This window comes from Rhinolophus hipposideros, assembly GCF_964194185.1.
Source record: "Rhinolophus hipposideros genome assembly, chromosome: 5".
Classification (NCBI taxonomy): Eukaryota; Metazoa; Chordata; class Mammalia; order Chiroptera; family Rhinolophidae; genus Rhinolophus; species Rhinolophus hipposideros.
The window spans coordinates 3,651,943-3,669,155 of NC_138051.1; the positions used below are offsets into that span (position 1 = coordinate 3,651,943).

General features: G+C 58.5%; 1 protein-coding gene across 1 annotated transcript in view; it reads left to right on the plus strand.

The window, feature by feature from the left end:
* Positions 1–229: 229 nt before the first annotated feature.
* Positions 230–17,213, plus strand: part of HCN4 (hyperpolarization activated cyclic nucleotide gated potassium channel 4) — a 46,093-nt gene continuing 29,109 nt past the window's right edge. The window contains exon 1 of the mRNA XM_081050310.1: positions 230–997. Coding sequence (XP_080906436.1) covers positions 231–997 — 767 coding nt within the window. The 5' untranslated portion in view covers position 230. The remainder of the gene's footprint in view (positions 998–17,213) is intronic.

Genomic DNA, 17,213 nt, shown 5'->3' on the forward strand with positions numbered 1-17,213 from the left:
CGCGCCCCGGAACGCGGGCGGGGGGAGGCAGAAGGGGAGGGCGCGCGGGGTCCCCGCGCCCAGCCGGCTCGGCGGGAGGCGCGGCGCGGCCAGCCCGGGGGCCTCCCGCGGGGCACGCGGCCCGCACGAGCAGGGGCGCCCGAGGCGGCCCCGCGCCGGCGGCGAAGGACGCGTCCCCGCGGGCGGGCTGAGCGGCGGGCGGACCCCGCGGCGCCCCCGCCCCCGGCGCCATGGACAAGCTGCCGCCGTCTATGCGCAGGCGGCTCTACAGCCTCCCGCAGCAGGTGGGGGCCAAGGCGTGGATCATGGACGAGGAAGAGGACGCCGAGGACGAGGGGGCCGGGGGCCGCCGGGACCCCAGCCGCAGGAGCATTCGGCTGCGGCCGCTGCCCTCGCCCTCGCCCTCGGCGGCCGCGGGCGGCACCGAGTCCCGGGGCGCGGCCCTCGGGGCGGCGGACGGCGACGGCCCCGCCCGCGGCGCGGGCAAGTCCAGCACGAACGGCGACTGCAGGCGCCTCCGCGGGAGCCTGGCCTCGCTGGGCAGCCGGAGCGGCGGCGGGGCGGGGGGCGGCAGCAGTCACGGGCACCTGCGTGACTCCGCCGAGGGGCGGCGGCTCATCGCCGAGGGCGACGCGTCCCCCGGCGAGGACAGGACGCCCCTGGGCCTGGCGGGCGAGCCCGAGCGCCCGTGCGCCCCGCCGCAGCCCGCAGCCTCGCCGCCGCCGCCCCCGCCGGCCGCCGCCCCCCGCGAGCCGCCCTCGGGGGACACGGCTATCAAGGTGGAGGGAGGCGCGGCCGCCGGCGACCAGATCCTCCCCGAGGCCGAGCTGCGCCCGGGCCAGGCCGGTTTCATGCAGCGCCAGTTCGGGGCCATGCTGCAGCCCGGGGTCAACAAATTCTCCCTGAGGATGTTCGGCAGCCAGAAAGCCGTGGAGCGTGAGCAGGAGAGGGTCAAGTCGGCGGGGTTTTGGATTATCCACCCCTACAGCGACTTCAGGTAAGGGGACCGCGGGGATGTGGGTCTGGGCGGCCGCAGGCTGCTGCCCTGCTCGCTCTGCCTCTGAGCCGGAGTTAACTTACTTTCCCTCCTCACGCCGGAGCTCAAGAAGTGGGGCGCCTCTAGGGTCTGCGACACCCCCAGGCCGCCTCCTGCTCTGTGCAGGGAACGGTCCTCTGTGTCCCTGCCCTGCACCTTAGCCCCTTGGGGTCCAGGCCTCATCAGAGGCAGGTTGAAAAGGTATTAGGAGCCTGGCCTAGCCCTGCTGGCAGGCGGGGTACGGCTCTGTCTGCCACCATGAGCCACACATCCCACCACCCCCTCCTGAGTGGCAGCGTCAGGGTGGCGATCCTAGAGGCAGCTCCAGGTCATTTAGCCTGCAGAGCAGGGCCACGAAGGGCGACAGACCTCTTGGCAGCTGGGCCAGCTCCTTGGGAGCTGACCCTAGCTGTAATAGCTGCCTTCTGGGAAGCTGCAGCTGGGCAGGGAGAGCTGGGTCCCTGGAGCACTCAGGTGACTGGGACGAAAGCCCTCTGCACCCCTTAACCCTGGGCCCGGCCCCTCATGCCAAGTGGTGGGCCAGGTGTGGACGTCCCGGGCAGCTGGTAGCCAGGCCAGCAGGGCATCTTGACCTTGCTCACCGTGGTCAGTGAAGATGCCTGATGCCCTGATGGATGGCAGCTGTCCTGTGACCCCAAGCTCAGCCCACTGGGCCAAACTCCAGCAGCTGCTAGGTCTCTCAGGGGTCCCTCGTGACCCCCCAGAGTGAGGGACCCTGGCCCCTGCCCCATCGCCTGAGTCAGATGCCACAGCACAGATACCCCTCAGGGCCTGAAGAGGTGTCTGCAAAGAAAGATTGGTGGTGGCCTCTGAAGTTGGCATCAAGGGTACCCCTACCTCAGCCAAGGGCTTGGGGTCCCTCAGTGCTCCCCTAGGCGTTCCTCATACACAGGATTGAAGTGAGTGTCTGCAAAATGGTCACCCTTTTGAGCTGGGTTTAATTTGTTCTGTCTCTCTGGGCCTTGCCCCCTATTTAGCTCCCTTTCCCGCTTACCCTGCTTGTCTGCCAATATAAATGAGCATTTTGTCAACCCAGAGCCCTTTTTGCAAACTCCAGGGAAGCTAGATTTGTAATGAGAGCAAAGCCATTTTCCATCCAATGAGAGAGATTTCTCGTGCTGGGAATGACCAGTCAGGCAACACTCGATGGCTTAAAATAGGTGATGAACAGAGAGGGCTGTCCTTTTCTTGCTTTTCTTTCTTTTTTTCTTTTCTTTTCTTTTTTTTTTTTTTTTTTGTTGAGGGACTGCTCTTCCTAACCTAATGGCCAGGGTTCCCACTCTCAGAGGGCCCGGGAGGCCGGAGGACAGGCTGAAAACACAGCCATAGTCTTCACGTAATGTGGGACCCTCCCATTAGGAACTGTGGCTGCTGCCCAGTGCCAGGTTCCTAAAGTGTGGCCGCCCCTCTGGTCAGTAATGGGACCTGATGACCCCAGCCTGAGCTAGAGAGGAGTGGGCAGGAACTGTGTCTCCTGCAACCCTCTGGGTGTCCTGGGTTTCTCCTCCTTCCTCCAGACTCCCTGGTGGGGGTGGTAGGTACGCTGTGCCAGTATCAACCACTTGAGATTATTGGGGACCCCTCCCTTCCCTTGCTCAGCTCCCCACTGTCTTTTTTGTCTGAAAGCCTCTGTTCAGGGTTCTCATGAGCAGCCTGGAGTCCAGGGTCTGCAAGGGGCCAACCCCAGGCACACCAGCCTCCCCCCACATAGGCACTGATGGAGCACCGTCGAGGCACGGGCCATACCTTTCCAGTCTTCCCTCACCTTGAGTGGTGAAGAGCTAGGACTGGGTTGGTTGCATTCATGGGAACCTCCCCGCCTTCCTGAGCTTCCTCTATCCATCTTGGCTTGTCTGTCTGCAGTCCCCCTGCTGCAGAATCTCCCACTAACTGCAGGCCGCCTGGCACATGGCAGAGGGGGAGAGTGGTGGAGATAGGGAGGGGTGGAAGCAGCAGGCTTGATAAATGGGCAACAGGAAAAAGGTCACACTGGGCTTTGAATATGGGTTTGTGCAACAAGCAACAGAGACTGGTAGCTGGAAGCTCACATCCTCTGTGCGCAGCCTGGTGCTGGGTGAAGTGTGAGGAAAGAAATCCAAGAAAGACCATCTTGTGAGTGTCTGGAGAGGCCGCGGTCATGCCTCTCCTGCCTCGAGGCCAGAACAGCTGGTCTCGTTTCAGAAGGTCCAAGAGGCAAGGGCCTAAGTCTTGTAAGCTTAGAAACCCCACTACTCAGCCGGCCTCACCCACTCCCCCCCACCTAGCGTCCCATGCCTCAGTCCCTCAAGTTTCCGCCACTGACCTTGGGCCTCTGTATGGAACCAACCCCCTGCCCAGCTTGGGCTTTACACGAGCTTCTGCAACCCTTGCTCAGACCAGTGGGGATTTATTCATCATTTTGACGGGCAGGAAGCATCGATCCAGCAGAATGGGTTTAATAAAGGATCACCAGCAAACCATGATAGATTGAGTTTGTGGTTTGGAGTTCAGAGCTTGCCATCATGGGCTGCTTTGGACATCTCCTGTCTCTGGGGAAGGAAGGTTGGGTGTCTTTTCCAAGGGCCTGAGTGGGCTGTGCCTGAGGGACCCGCATGTTGGCCATGTCCAGTGAGAGGTTTTTCTTGGCTGCCTCTGCTTCTCCTCATCCCTTTCTGCCCCCCTGCGTGCACACACACACACACACACACACCCTCACTCTGCCCTGGCTCCCCACATGGCTCCTCAGGGCTTTGCCGGCTTGTCTGTCTGGCCCCTCCCACTCCCCACCTACCTTTCCAAACTTGTATTTGAGGTTTGGTAAGAGAGGAGGCCAGGACACACAGCCCCTCAGGGCATCGTCCCCAGGCTCCCACCACTGCTGGTTGGGCTCTTGGGTCCTGGGTGGGTCCTTCCTTCCACATACGCCATGTGCTGGACGCAGGGCTTGGCAGTGGGAAGGTGGAACAAGTGAAACATAGTATCTTCGTGACCCTGTTTTCCCAAGTGGAGAGAAAGGGAGAGAAAAGGAATGGGCACCCCAAGTGAAGATGTCCCTGGTTTTGTTCCCAGAAGCTGGTCAGGCTTCCAAGCATCAGGCTTAGAGTGTAGAGTGGGGGCTGTCGGCCCAGGTGTGTGTACGTCTCTGGGTATCTGGGGGCTGTGTGCGTGGACGTGGGGCTGGTGCAGAAGTCCCTGTGTGCCATGTCAGTTCTCGGGCTACTCCTGTGCTCCAAGCTCTAGCTTGGCCTGAGAATGGAGGCAGGAGTCTTGGCCCCTTCCCTCTCCTAGCCAGAGTCTTCTGAAACTGTGAGGAAGGGAAGGGAAGAGAAGAAAGAGTCCTAAAGGGTCCTTTTCTTGAGGCAGAGACAGCTGGGCTCCAAAATCATGGAAACGGAGGCCAGGGGCCTGGTAGGTCCCAGGGGTGATGTAAAACTGACTTCCTGCACCTGTACCTGGCCCCAGGTACTGTCAATGCCCAACTCACATCACCTCAGCCCCGTCTACTGTGGGACCCTGCTTGGGTTCTGAGCTTTCACTGAGCCTCCGAGTATTCCCACTGAGACAAATGGGAATCCTGTTGCCTATCGCCATGTTAGACACAAATAGTACAACTGTGGTTACCTGTGGAGGTGAGAAGCTCCATCCAGGGAGCTGGTGGAGACCGTGGTGCTGTTGTGAGCCACACCGTCCCGGCATGCACCGCTTCTTTCCCTTGGTCCTGGGCAGACCAGCAGACCTTTGTCCTTGGCTCACGCCAGTGCTTGTGAACCTACATCAGAGACCTAACTGAGAACCAGCTGGAAATCACGGAGTATCCAGGAAGATACATGTACACCCAGACATACAATGGGACCCCCGGAGTTGAAGACCATGTAGGTTGTTGAACCCTAGTAGGGGCCAATCCCGGCAGGGAGCCCTGGCCTGGGAGGGGTGGGTGCTAACCTTCCAGAGCTGGCCGTCCTGGGGCCTCCAGCAGGATGGACGTGAAAACGGGCAGTTAGATGCCTGAAGAAGGAATGGTGCTCTGCGGGGGGACCAGCTTCTTTGCTGTCCCCTTGGTCCCACACCCATCTCTCTCCCTTTCCTCCACGAGAAGGACTGTTCCGGGAGGAGGTGCTAAGGAGGAAGAGGGCAGCAGCCTGGCTCTGGAGCTGGGGGGTTCAGAGGCCCTTCTCTGGGTGGGCCTTCCTGGGGGCCATCATCCAGCAACGCCTCCTCTGCTTTCAGTGTAGAAAGCCAAGCTGGAAGGAGCTGCAGGCCGTGGGCAGTGGAGGGGAAGGTGCCTTGTGCGGAGTGGAATTCCCAGGGGAGCTGCCTGGGGGTGCTGTTCGCTGGCACAGTGGGCAGCAGGACTCCCCATGATGAGGAAGTGCTTACCTGTCTGGGGCTGTGGAAGGTGTGCTGGGGCCGGGGTCCGTGCATGCGGATAGTGCACAGACGGCCCTTGGGGCATGTAGCCGGGACCCTGGCGGGCAGGCTTGGGCTCTGGGTTCTCCCTGTTGCAAGGCTTCAGGTCCTGGTCTGGCCTGTGCACGAGCAGGCTGGGACCCCTGCCCTGTCCCGGCCTGCCCCATTTGTTAGCTGCTGTGAGCCACTGCAGGTGGCCTGCCTCCCACAGCTCTGGGCTGTCTGCCTGTCCATCCGCCCTCCTCCCCCGTGTATTAGAGTCGCCGGGTCTTCTGGGATGCCCTCTCAGGCCACTGTGGCCACCATCACCCCTCCCTTCTTCCCTGAGCACCTCCTGGCATTTGGGGGGAGCTGTGTTTGGTATAACGCAGTGGTCCTCAGGCTGTCATCCGCTCACCTGCAGATCTGGTTAAAATGCAGATTCCGACTCATTAGGTCTGGGCCAGGTCTGCCATTGTGCATTCCTGGTAAGTGCCCAGGTGATGCCATGGGCTGGTTCTCAGTCCAGAACCACGCTTGGAGCACTGAGGTTCAGACCAGGTGTTTGTTCCGGGCTTAGCCTGGGCTCCCTGACGGAGTCCCCTGTGGGCACTCTGTCTTTTCCCCTTGACCTCCAGTGCCCAGCACGGCAGGGTGGATTCTGTGAACTGGGCTTAGAGCCCTCAGCCACAGAGGTTGGCTGCCAACTTGGGGATGTGGGATTCACAGCCTTCCTCCCTTCCTGCATGGCTGCCTACACCCTGCTGGCCCTGGATGCTGGCTGTTGGGGTGGGTGAGCAAGGGGAGGCCAGGTGGCCAGAAGGCTCTCATTAATCCATCCTGTCCCATTGCTTTGGCAGCCTCTCTCCCATTCAAAGGGCCAGGGGGCGGGCCTGGCTGGCGGACAAGGGGCTGGGAGTGCGTGCCTGCTGTGCTGCACTGAGATTTCCGGTAAGGAGCAGATGTTGTCAGGGAGAGGCCAGAGGTGCTAGGGAAGGAGACGCAGTGTGCACCGGCTAGCCGGGAGGGCAGAGGCATCCACCAAGAGCAGCTGCCTTGGCACCTTAAGGTTGTGTGTGTGTGTGTGTGGGGGGGGTGTCTGAATCTTAATGCCACCCTCTCTTGCCCAGGCCATGCCCAGCAGTCTCCCCTGTGGTCTGGGCTCTCTTGTCAGGTCTCTGCCCCCTTTTACCCTGGAAGGCACCAGTCTACATATAGATGATGGGGCTCACGTGTGTCATTGCAGCCTGAGTGGCCCTTGAGCCTGCCACAACACTGGCCATCACGAGGGGATTCACACAGGGTAGGTCCAGCCCCAGGCCCTAGGGGGCTTGTCATATAACCAAGGAGGCAGCCAGCTCCAGCACACACTCCCTTTAGCTCAAGGGCTCTTACAGAGCTGCTACTGCCAGTTGCTAATTAATAGAAGGGCTTCTGAGGCCAGCCAGGCAGTCCTGTTTGGGCCCAGGGGATGTGGAAGAATCCACATTTCCAGCCAGAGCAGGCCTTGGGGAGGGCAGGGGCATTGCCTTGGCTTCTGAGAGGATGTTCTCTGCCAGCCAGGCTTTACTGAGGAAGCATGGCCAGGGCCCTGGCAATCTGTGATCCCAGAGCCACTCAGCACCTGCCCAGAACTGGGGAGGGAGGCAGCACAGAGGTGGTGAGCTCCCCATCACCGAGGGTGCTCACGATGAGACAGAAGTGCTTAGATGAGAAGTTGCTGAGCAGCATCCTGTGGAACGATGACAGGGCCCAGGTGTGTTCTGTTTGGCCAGCATAATGTGTCATAACAAATCTGAGACAGTGTTTTAAAGTGGAAAGATGTAACATATAGATTTGGCTTTGGGGATTCTCTTGAAAAATTGGAAACTCAGGCAGCTCTGGCCCCATGCTCCCATTCCACAGCCGGCTCTGGAACAGACCAGAGGCTGCCCCCTTTAAATTGGCTTCTGCTCCCCGGTTACCCTCCCCACCTGCCCGTAAGGTCTCTGTCTTACACCCAGCAGTGTCACTAATGCACGTCTAGGTGCCTGACCCTTGTAAGCTTCTGAATTACAACCCAGACTCAAACCAATAGAGACTAATGCCAGGTGGATTTACAAATCAGTGACCTCCATTTATGAACCATCTGCCACGTGCCGGGCTGTGCTAATAGCTTTGTATCTCCTAGTTCATTTACTCTTCATGGTGGCCAGGAAAATGGGTTCTATTGTCCCCAGTTTACATAAGGAAACAGGCTCTGATGGGGGGAGAAAAGACTTGTCCCAAGTGAGGTAGCTGCAAGGTACGTGACTAGGATTTGAACCTGGCGTCTGGCACTCTAAACCCATACTCCTCCCTCCCTCCCTCTCTCCTCCCTCCTTCCCTCCCTCCTTCTTTCTTCCCTCCTCCCTCCCTCCTTTCTCCCTTCTTTCTTTCCTTTCCTTCCCTCCTTCCTTCCTTCCTTCCTTCCTTCCTTCCTTCCTTCCTTCCTTCCTTCCTTCCTTCCTTCCCTCCCTCCCTCCCTCCCTCCCTCCCTCCCTCCCTCCCTCCCTCCCTCCTCCTCCTCTATTTCCCCCTTCCCCTCCCTTTCCTCCTCCCTGTTAGTTTTTAAAAACTGAATTGCTAAAGTAGTTCAAGAAAACAATCTCCTGAGAATGAAAACATTGCAGCTAGCGTTTGCCTATACCTTATCTGTGTAGAGGGACAGTGAGTGCCTGGGGCTCCACTGGCCTCGGAAATGTAACCCGTCTCAGAATACCAGATCTGGACAGGCCTTAGCAAACTCCTGCCTGCAGCCTTTGTTTCATAAATGGGGAGCAGAGGACCAGAGAGGGAAAGCGACTGGCCAAGGTCGCTGATAAGTCCGGTCAGAGATGAAACCAGAACCCAAGTGGCTGCGTGATGTCTGACTGCAAAGGCCGTAGAGCCCTGCAGTCGCCCCCAGGACCCCAGCCAGAGGGTGTCCAGGGAAGGCTTTTCCTTCATACTCTTGTCATTGGAGCTTTTTCTTGCCTTCCCAGTCCCACGCCTGAAGTTTGGGGTGATAGGTATTCTCAGAGTCCCATATCGATTTAAGCTCATCCCACGAGAAGGGAGCCTTTCTTATCTGAAGCTGAGAAATGCCTCTGTGCCTGCCCCGCTCTGGGCCGCAGCTCCAGGGATGCTGGATTAGGGTGCCTACCCACCTGCTCCTCCCCAAGCAAGTCCTGACTGGCATGGGGACCTTTGGGGTTTGGGAGCCACGTCCAGTGCTATTGATGCACCCACCGTTCCTTGATAGGAGTAATTGGGCTCAAAGGGGAAGGGGACAAGTAGCCAGTGGTGTCTGTGTTCTCTCCACCAAGAAACAGGGGTCACATGGTCCTTCAGAGAGGTGAGAAAGGGGAGTCAGTGTGTGGTTTAGGGCTCAGTGTGTGAGCGGGGTCGGGGCTCAGTGTGAGCAGGGTCAGGGCTCAGTGTGTGAGCAGGGTCGGGGCTCAGTGTGTGAGCAGGGTCGGGGCTCAGTGTGTGAACAGGGTCGGGGCTCAGTGTGAGCAGGGTCGGGGCTCAGTGTGTGAGCAGGGTCAGGGCTCAGTGTGTGAGCAGGATCAGGGTTCACTGTGTGAGCAGGGTCAGGGCTCAGTGTGAGCAGGGTCGGGGCTCAGTGTGAGCAGGGTCGGGGCTCAGTGTGAGCAGGGTCGGGGCTCAGTGTGTGAGCAGGGTCGGGGCTCAGTGTGTGAGCAGGATCGGGGTTCACTGTGTGAGCAGGGTCAGGGCTCAGTGTGTGAGCAGGGTCGGGGCTCAGTGTGTGAGCAGGGTCAGGGTTCACTGTGTGAGCAGGGTCAGGGCTCAGTGTGAGCAGGGTCGGGGCTCAGTGTGTGAGCAGGGTCGGGGCTCAGTGTGTGAGCAGGGTCGGGGCTCAGTGTGTGAGCAGGGTCGGGGCTCAGTGTGTGAGCAGGGTCGGGGCTCAGTGTGTGAGCAGGGTCGGGGCTCAGTGTGTGAGCAGGATCGGGGTTCACTGTGTGAGCAGGGTCAGGGCTCAGTGTGAGCAGGGTCGGAGCTCAGTGTGAGCAGGGTCGGAGCTCAGTGTGTGAGCAGGGTCGGGGCTCAGTGTGTGAGCAGGGTCGGGGCTCAGTGTGTGAGCAGGATCAGGGTTCACTGTGTGAGCAGGGTCAGGGCTCAGTGTGAGCAGGGTCGGGGCTCAGTGTGTGAGCAGGGTTGGGGCTCAGTGTGTGAGCAGGATCGGGGTTCACTGTGTGAGCAGGGTCAGGGCTCAGTGTGAGCAGGGTCGGAGCTCAGTGTGAGCAGGGTCAGAGCTCATTGTGTGAGCAGGGTCGGGGCTCAGTGTGTGAGCAGGGTCGGGGCTCAGTGTGTGAGCAGGGTCGGGGCTCAGTGTGTGAGCAGGGTCGGGGCTCAGTGTGTGAGCAGGATCGGGGCTCAGTGTGTGAGCAGGGTCGGGGCTCAGTGTGTGAGCAGGGTCGGGGTTCAGTGTGTGAGCAGGATCAGGGTTCACTGTGTGAGCAGGGTCGGGGCTCAGTGTGTGAGCAGGGTCGGGGCTCAGTGTGTGAGCAGGATCAGGGTTCACTGTGTGAGCAGGGTCGGGGCTCAGTGTGTGAGCAGGGTCGGGGTTCACTGTGTGAGCAGGGTCGGGGCTCAGTGTGTGAGCAGGTGTGTGAGCAGGGTCGGGGCTCAGTGTGTGAGCAGGGTCGGGGCTCAGTGTGTGAGCAGGTGTGTGAGCAGGGTCGGGGCTCAGTGTGTGAGCAGGGTCGGGGCTCAGTGTATGAGCAGGGTCGGGGCTCAGTGTGTGAGCAGGGTCGGGGCTCAGTGTATGAGCAGGATCGGGGCTCAGTGTGTGAGCAGGGTCGGGGCTCAGCGTGTGATCAAGGTCTAGACTCAATCTGAGGTCACAGCCTGGGCCCAGACTGTGACAGGGTTCAGCCAGGGACCAAGATAAGGCCTTGGTCTGAGGTCAGGAAGAAGACCTTAAACAAAGCCTGTGAACCAGCCTTGTGGCTCTCTGAGACACCGGGGCTTGGGGCAGTGTGGGTATGTGGCCCACCTCTCCCATTTAGGAAGCACCCCCCTTCCCTTAAGCTCCCTGAACTCCTATACCTCTTAGCATCTGGGCCAGCTGCCTCTGGCCCTCTCTGAGAGGTCAAGTATAAATTATAAAGAGACAACAGTGCCACCGCTGCTGGACACCACAGCCACCAAATCTCGCAGGTGACCACTCCCGCCCTCTGCTCTCATTGGTGGGAGCTGGTGTCTGTCTTCCCAGCCGGGCAGCCAGCTTGTGGCTCCTGCAGAGTGAGGCTGGGCCTGGGCAGAGAGGTGTACTGGCTCGGTAGGGGGTCACCCTGCACCCCACCCCACTGCACTCCAGCTCTGGGCTCCCACAAATTACACAGCAAGCAACAGGGCCTCCAGGTCTGCTCACGGTAGCTGTGGGGGCCTGATAATTGGCTGCTGCTGATTTTGTGTCGAAGCATTTACTCATGTGGGTGGACATGTTATGTCTGCGTGAACAAGGCTTTCAGAAATTAATATATAACATGGGCTGGCTAATACATTGTCTTCTGGGCTTGGGAAAGGGCAAACCAATGGGGGTGGTGACGCCTCAGAGACCAGGTAGTCCATTCCAAGACTGTTTTCATTTACTATGTGTGAGCAGGGTCGGGGCTCAGTGTGTGAACAGGATCGGGGCTCGGAGGATGGGGGTCACTGCCCACCTGGCTAAGAGCAGGTAGGGTTTAGGTCTCTTAGGGTCAGTCCTCAGGTCTGATTTAGAGGAGGGCAGACAAGACTTAGACCAGTATAGATTGATGGTCAGGGAAGGCTTCCTGGAGGAAGCAGATCTGGGCTGGATCTGAAGGAGAGAGAGAAAGAACCATTTTGCAAATTTTCTTGGCAGCAGGTGTCTGGGAGCTTGAGCTAAGGTGCCGCTTGGCTGGGTGGATGTTGGCAGGCATTGAGGGCAGGTTACTCAGAATCTGCCTCTTTGTACCTGTACTCCTTAAGCTCTGCCCTTCACCTGAGGGTTTTGACCCCACTGCCCCAGGTCATGCCCAGATGCTGCCTGAGTGTGTGTGCCTGTGTTTGCATGTATCTGGCTATCTTTGCAGCCCAGGGGAGCTCCCTGGGGCTGTGGCTCCAGCTGCACAACCTAAAACCCCCTTCTGCTGTACTAGGCCCCGGAAGGCAGGTGCTGCTCTTGCAGTCATAGCACTGAGCGTGTGGCCTGGAGCCCAGAAGTAATTACCCTGCGGTTCCCGTCGCAGGCTGGAACAGCCCCTGTCAATAATTAACGTGAGTCCCCAGCCACTCGCTGCCAAAGCCAGCCACGGGCTTCTCCCACCTCATTTGTCAGGGGATACGGGCACTGTTCCCTTCCCCAGGGACAGGAAAACCCTCAGGCCCACAGGTCTCATCAATGCTGTTGTCACCTTTTAGAGGAAACTTGGTCCAGCAGGTGACTGCAGCTGGGGCTGCCCGTGTTGCGCACGAGGCTGACCCACCCTTGAGCCCAGGGTCCTCGTCCTGACGTGTCCCAGCTGTGACCTCCCAGCCCTCGTAAACTGAGTTTGCCCTCCAGACCCTCATCCTGTTCTGTTGTGTGACCTCAGCAAAGCCCTTTCCTCTCTGTGTCCAGGGTCCGTGCTCAGTCTGCAGTTGAGAAGAGAGCAAAGCTAATTAGCAAAATAGGTATCGAACCTGGAACTGACCCCATTAGTACAAATGGAGCCAGCGGGGTAGGGACAGCTGCCCACAAGCAGAGCTGATGAGAATCTCCCTCTTTCTGGAGACACTCCTTGGCCCAGCCAGATGCCATCCTGGCATTAGGCAGCCCCTGTGCTCTTGGAGCAGGTAAGGATTCCTACCTACGGGCCTTTCTGCTGAGGGTCTTCTAGCCCTTGTCCTGGGGGACGAGGCCAGGGTCTCCTTGGTGTGTTGTGTAGTATTCGTGTGCTCTGTTGCGAGCCGAGGCCTGCCCGCCTGCCCCTGCAGATCATGGCCCCTGTGGGAGTGGAGAGCAGGCTTTCTTTTCTTTGTTCCCTGGTCCCTGGGCACAGGGCCCCAACCAGCCACCTCTCCTCGGGGGCAGGGTCCCTTCCTGGAAGCTTAGACCTGGCCTCAAAGCATTCAGGTCACACCGGACAGCTATGGTTAAGGAGTCCCGAGAGGCAGGCCAGCAGAACCACCAACTTTGGAACTGGCAGGGGAAGGAACACGACAAGCTGTTCTTCTGTCCCCCGGCTCTGGGAGTCGCCATCCCGCCGTGTTGCTCTGCAACTTCTGGGGACAGAGCCGAGGGGCCAGTGTGAAGGGCCCAAGTGAAGACTTGGCCGTCTAGCTCTGTGGGCAGAGCCCAGGCCTCACCTCCCTGGGCCTTGATTTTCTCATCTGAAAATGGGACTGGAGAGGGTTTTAGCAAGACGCCAGAGCTGAAGTGGGCAGCCACAGTCATCAGGGAGCTTTGTGCAGTTACACATGCCTGGGCCTCCCTGGGTGAGGCCCCGGAAGGTGTAGTTTTGGGGAGAAGGTGTAGTTCTGCCTCCGCCCCCCACAAAGCCCCCCCACACGTGAGTACTCTGCAGTTCTGTGACTGCACCATGTTTGCTGCAGACCTGCAGTGCTCCCCGGAGCCTGGGCTGAAATGCTGACCCCCTGGCCCAAAGAAATACCGGCACCCAAGCCCATTAGTGATGGGCCCCTCTCCAAGGGAGTCGACCCCCTTTGCCTTCTAGCAGGCTGTTAGCAGTCAGAGCCATAAAACTCTGGGTTGGTGGGACCCCAAGGAACGCGGCCCTTGCCCAGCATCCTTGTCAGACTGTTTTCCTGGAGGGCAGGCAGTGGGGTCCCCTCCGTCTCATGTTCTCAGGGCCCAGGGACTCCCAGGTGACCCCCATCCCAGCAAGAAAGCAGCATGCAGACCCTCCCAGAGTCAATTTAGCTTATTTAGCTGTCTTCTATGGGGCAGCCCTGCCCCCATAGTGTCCTTGTTCCCATCCCCACCCGTGCTGCCCCATGTCCATCCCGCTTCCTCTGCCACATTGGCGCGCCCTCTGCAGGAGCAGGGGAGCTCGCCTACCTAATTCCCCCGAGGTTGCGCTCATGTGCTATTCCACAGCAGTATTCTATTTTTGTTCCATCCTCCCGAGTGGGGAGAGGAGTGGCCAGAGCCGCGTTTGAGCCGTCTTTGTTTCCTGTAAGCTGAGCAGGCAAGTTCTCCAGCTGCTGGTCCCCTCCCCCATTCTCCCCAGGTGGTCTTGGCAGCTGGGTGAAGCTCAGAGAGGTTACGCTGCTAGCTTGAGGAAACACAGCATCCTGGCAGCTCAGGGCCTTGTAGACAGGCGACCCTGCTGTACAACTTGGTGCATCTGTCACCGCGGTGCAGACTCAGGGTGTCCAGGGGCGGTCTCAGCGCACCAGAGAGGCAGCGGGTCGGGGCCTTGGTCCCAGGGCCAGGCCTGTGTACTGTTGGCAAGGTGCAGTCACAGTCCCTTCCCCACGTGTCTTGCTTTGCCACCTTCGTGGGCCCCCTGTCCCCAGCAGAGCCCTGACTACTCCGTCTGGCATTCAGGAGGCCCCCATCTTCTCTCCTCTTCAGACCAGTATTGGGTTGGGGCTGAGGTGCCAGAGCTCTGCGATGGGCAAGCCTTTCTCAGCGCTTTCATCGGCCGGCTGCCCTTGGCTCGCCTCTGGCCTCTGCACTGCAGAGGTTCGTGGAGAGGGCATGTCCTTAGAGGTCATCGAGCTCCATCCTCTCCTTGTGCCAATGGGAAAACTGAGGAAAGCACTGCGAGAGGCAGGGACTTGTTCAAGGGCACGCAGCAAATTAGACATGGGGCTGGGCCTAGAACCTAGACTCCCAGGCCCCTGGCCTAGATTCCTGCTGCTGTGCAGTGCGGACCTCCTCTTGTAACCACAATGCCGACCCGTCGACACACTCAGGCCCTTGCTCTTTGGGGCTGCAGTACCCAGCGGGCCATGCTGTCCCTGCCCCTCCATCCACATTCTCAAGCCTGGATGAATGTTCCCTCTGGCTATTCCCAGCCTCCGAGGCTGCAGAGCCAGACAACCCCTCACCCCCCTCCCCGCTGGCTTATGGCCCCATTCGCCCTTGGAGCTGGCCTGGGTCCGTAGCTCCCCTGTGGGGTGGGTCTGTCTGTCCCCCAGACTGAGGACTCCTTGAGGTGGGACCAGTCCACATATCTCAGGACCCCTGTAGCTCTCGGGGATCCTGCATCTCAGTGGTCACAGAGCAGTGATGATGATGACAGCCAGCATGCACCGAGTATTTATACTGTGTAGTGTATTTTAAACATCATCTCATTGAAATCACACAACATCCTGTGAAGTGGGGCTCACGTTCTCATTTTGCACATGAGTAAACAGGCTCAGAGAGGTTAAGTGATTTGTCCAAGGCCACACAGCCAAGCATTCAAACAGAAGAATGACTGACCACTGTACCATTGGCTGTAGCCTGGCAACTCAGTGTGGTCCCTGGACCAGCAGCCGCAGCAACACTGGGGGGCCTGTGAGCAACCACCCTACGCCTGGTGAACCTAAGGCTGCATCTTGGAAAGAGCCCTCAGTGATCTGTGTGCTGTGTCCTTGAAGACCCACAGAAGGGGAAGGGAAGACTCAGTCCGTTACACCTTGTCTTTGGGGAGTGGCCGGGATTAACTCACTCTAGGATGAGGGCCTGGGGCTTAGCTCCGGACACGGGGGGAAGTGGAAGAGACGGGGTAAAGGGGCATCTTTGTGTGGGTCTACAAAAACTAAATTTGTTCCTCAAGTGATTGATAATCATAGAAAAATTAGAAAATAAAGATACACCCAAATCCAAACAACCCACCCATATCCAAGCACTAGATGCCCTTGGCTCTGAATCTGTTTCGAAGGCAGCCCCAGGTGGCCGAAGGAGCAGCTATCTGGGAGCCCTGTGATTCTGAGTCAGAGATTTTGAGGTGGGTTAAAAATAGAGCCCTGGTGGCCAGGCAAAGGGTGGGAGGAAGGGAGCAGTTCATCTTTTGTAAGTGGGGAGACCAGGGGGCCAGGGAGGAGAGGGGATGGGGTGAGGGGTGGGAGTACATGTATATTCCCCTCAGAGGCCACAGCCGAGGGCCCAGTCTGGCCCAAGAAGGTTGTGGGGGCAGATTTCCAGTCTGAGGCGGGACGAGGAAGCTAAAATGCCAGATCCAGGGGCCAAGGCAGGGAGGACCCCTGAGTACCCCACCCCAGCACCCTGGGCAGCCAGCAGCTTATTTGGGTGCATGTAGGGGAGGGAGGGAGCTAGGTAGCAGCCCTGCCTCAGAATGATAAACAGGAGGTGGGACAGGTGGGGGCAGGGAGGGGTGGGTCCATGCTTCCAAACAGTTTTCATGGTTATGAGGGAGGGAAGGCAAGGAAAGTGCCCACATGTGTGCGTCCCCTCCTGTCACGTCCCCACCTGTGCTGTGAGCAGGTGTGTGGTCTCCTTTGCCTGTCACGCCCGCCCTGCTTCCCTCTCCTTTGTCGCTCACCTCCAGAAGCTCTGCCCTGCTTGACTTTCCCACCATGACAGCACTGCTCACACTGTCGCTTGGGCATTCCTGAGGTTCGGGTGTCTTCCCGGACACATGTCAGGGGATTCTTACAGCTGGGACGCTGGCCATTGGTTACAGTGGATTTATTTTTCTAATGATGAAGGTAATACTTGCCCATTCTTTAGAAAAGAAGAACTTGGAGACTATAGAAGGTGTGATGGAGAAAACGCCCATCACCCGTAATCCCACCACTTAGCAATAATCTGTGCTAACATTTCAGCATACTCTTTTTCATTTTTACTTTTGGCAGTCTCTTCTTCCTGCTAGCAAGAGTCTTTAATCCACCCATCATTTAACAATAAGACAGATTTTCTGAGACACCTGCCCCCCATTCCAGGCCCAGCTATGTGTTCACATCTCAGAAAAGGGCAAGAAATCTTTTCTGTTCTCAGGGAGCGCGCGCACACACACACACACACACACACACACACACACACACACAGACACACACACACAGCGGGGAGGTAAGACATGTTCTGGGTCTGCAAGGTGGGCAACAGAGGGGATTCTAGGAAAAGGGTGAAACTGCCGCCTTCCTTGCCCTTCACCTTCCCTCCCCCCGTGCCCCCCCAATGTCTTTGCTAGGCTTATTTGGGAGAAGGGTGGATCCCTCAATGAGACAGCATGGAGTGTTCTGTCGTCCTGCTCCTGCTGGTCAGGCCGGAAACGGTCATGGCCTTGGCTGAAGTCGTTGGCGAGACTCTCTCCCCAGCAGCCCCTTCTCTAGTCCCACTCTGTGAGAACCCCCAACCCCCATACTTCTCCTGGCCCATCTCTTGTTCACCCACCTGCCCCCTTTCCAGCACCTTCCCTCCTGCTCTGTGACTTCTCCATCATTGTCTCCAAAGCCAGGTGGGGGACATTTGCTGATGGATGTTTCTGGGAGCCTGGGAGCCTTGGGAGTTTGGACGTGATAAGTTCTTCCCTGATCATCAGAGGCCTGGGAAAGTGTTCGGGAAGGAGTAGAGGTCTTGGAGGGCTGTCCATTTCCTGTAGCTTCTGCTGGGCCCCCAGCCACTCAGCCTATGCCTCTGAGGCATTCATTCATTCATTCACCTGTTCACATATTTCCACCCATTCCTGTGTTTATCAGGACCTACCATGGAAAAAGCACTGTGCCAGGTTCAGAGAGTTGAGTGACCACAAGATAAACAATAAAACGCCCAATTTCATCACAGTGTGATAAACACTGTGCTAGCGCAACACATACAAGAGACATGTAACCAGATTTCCTGGGGTAC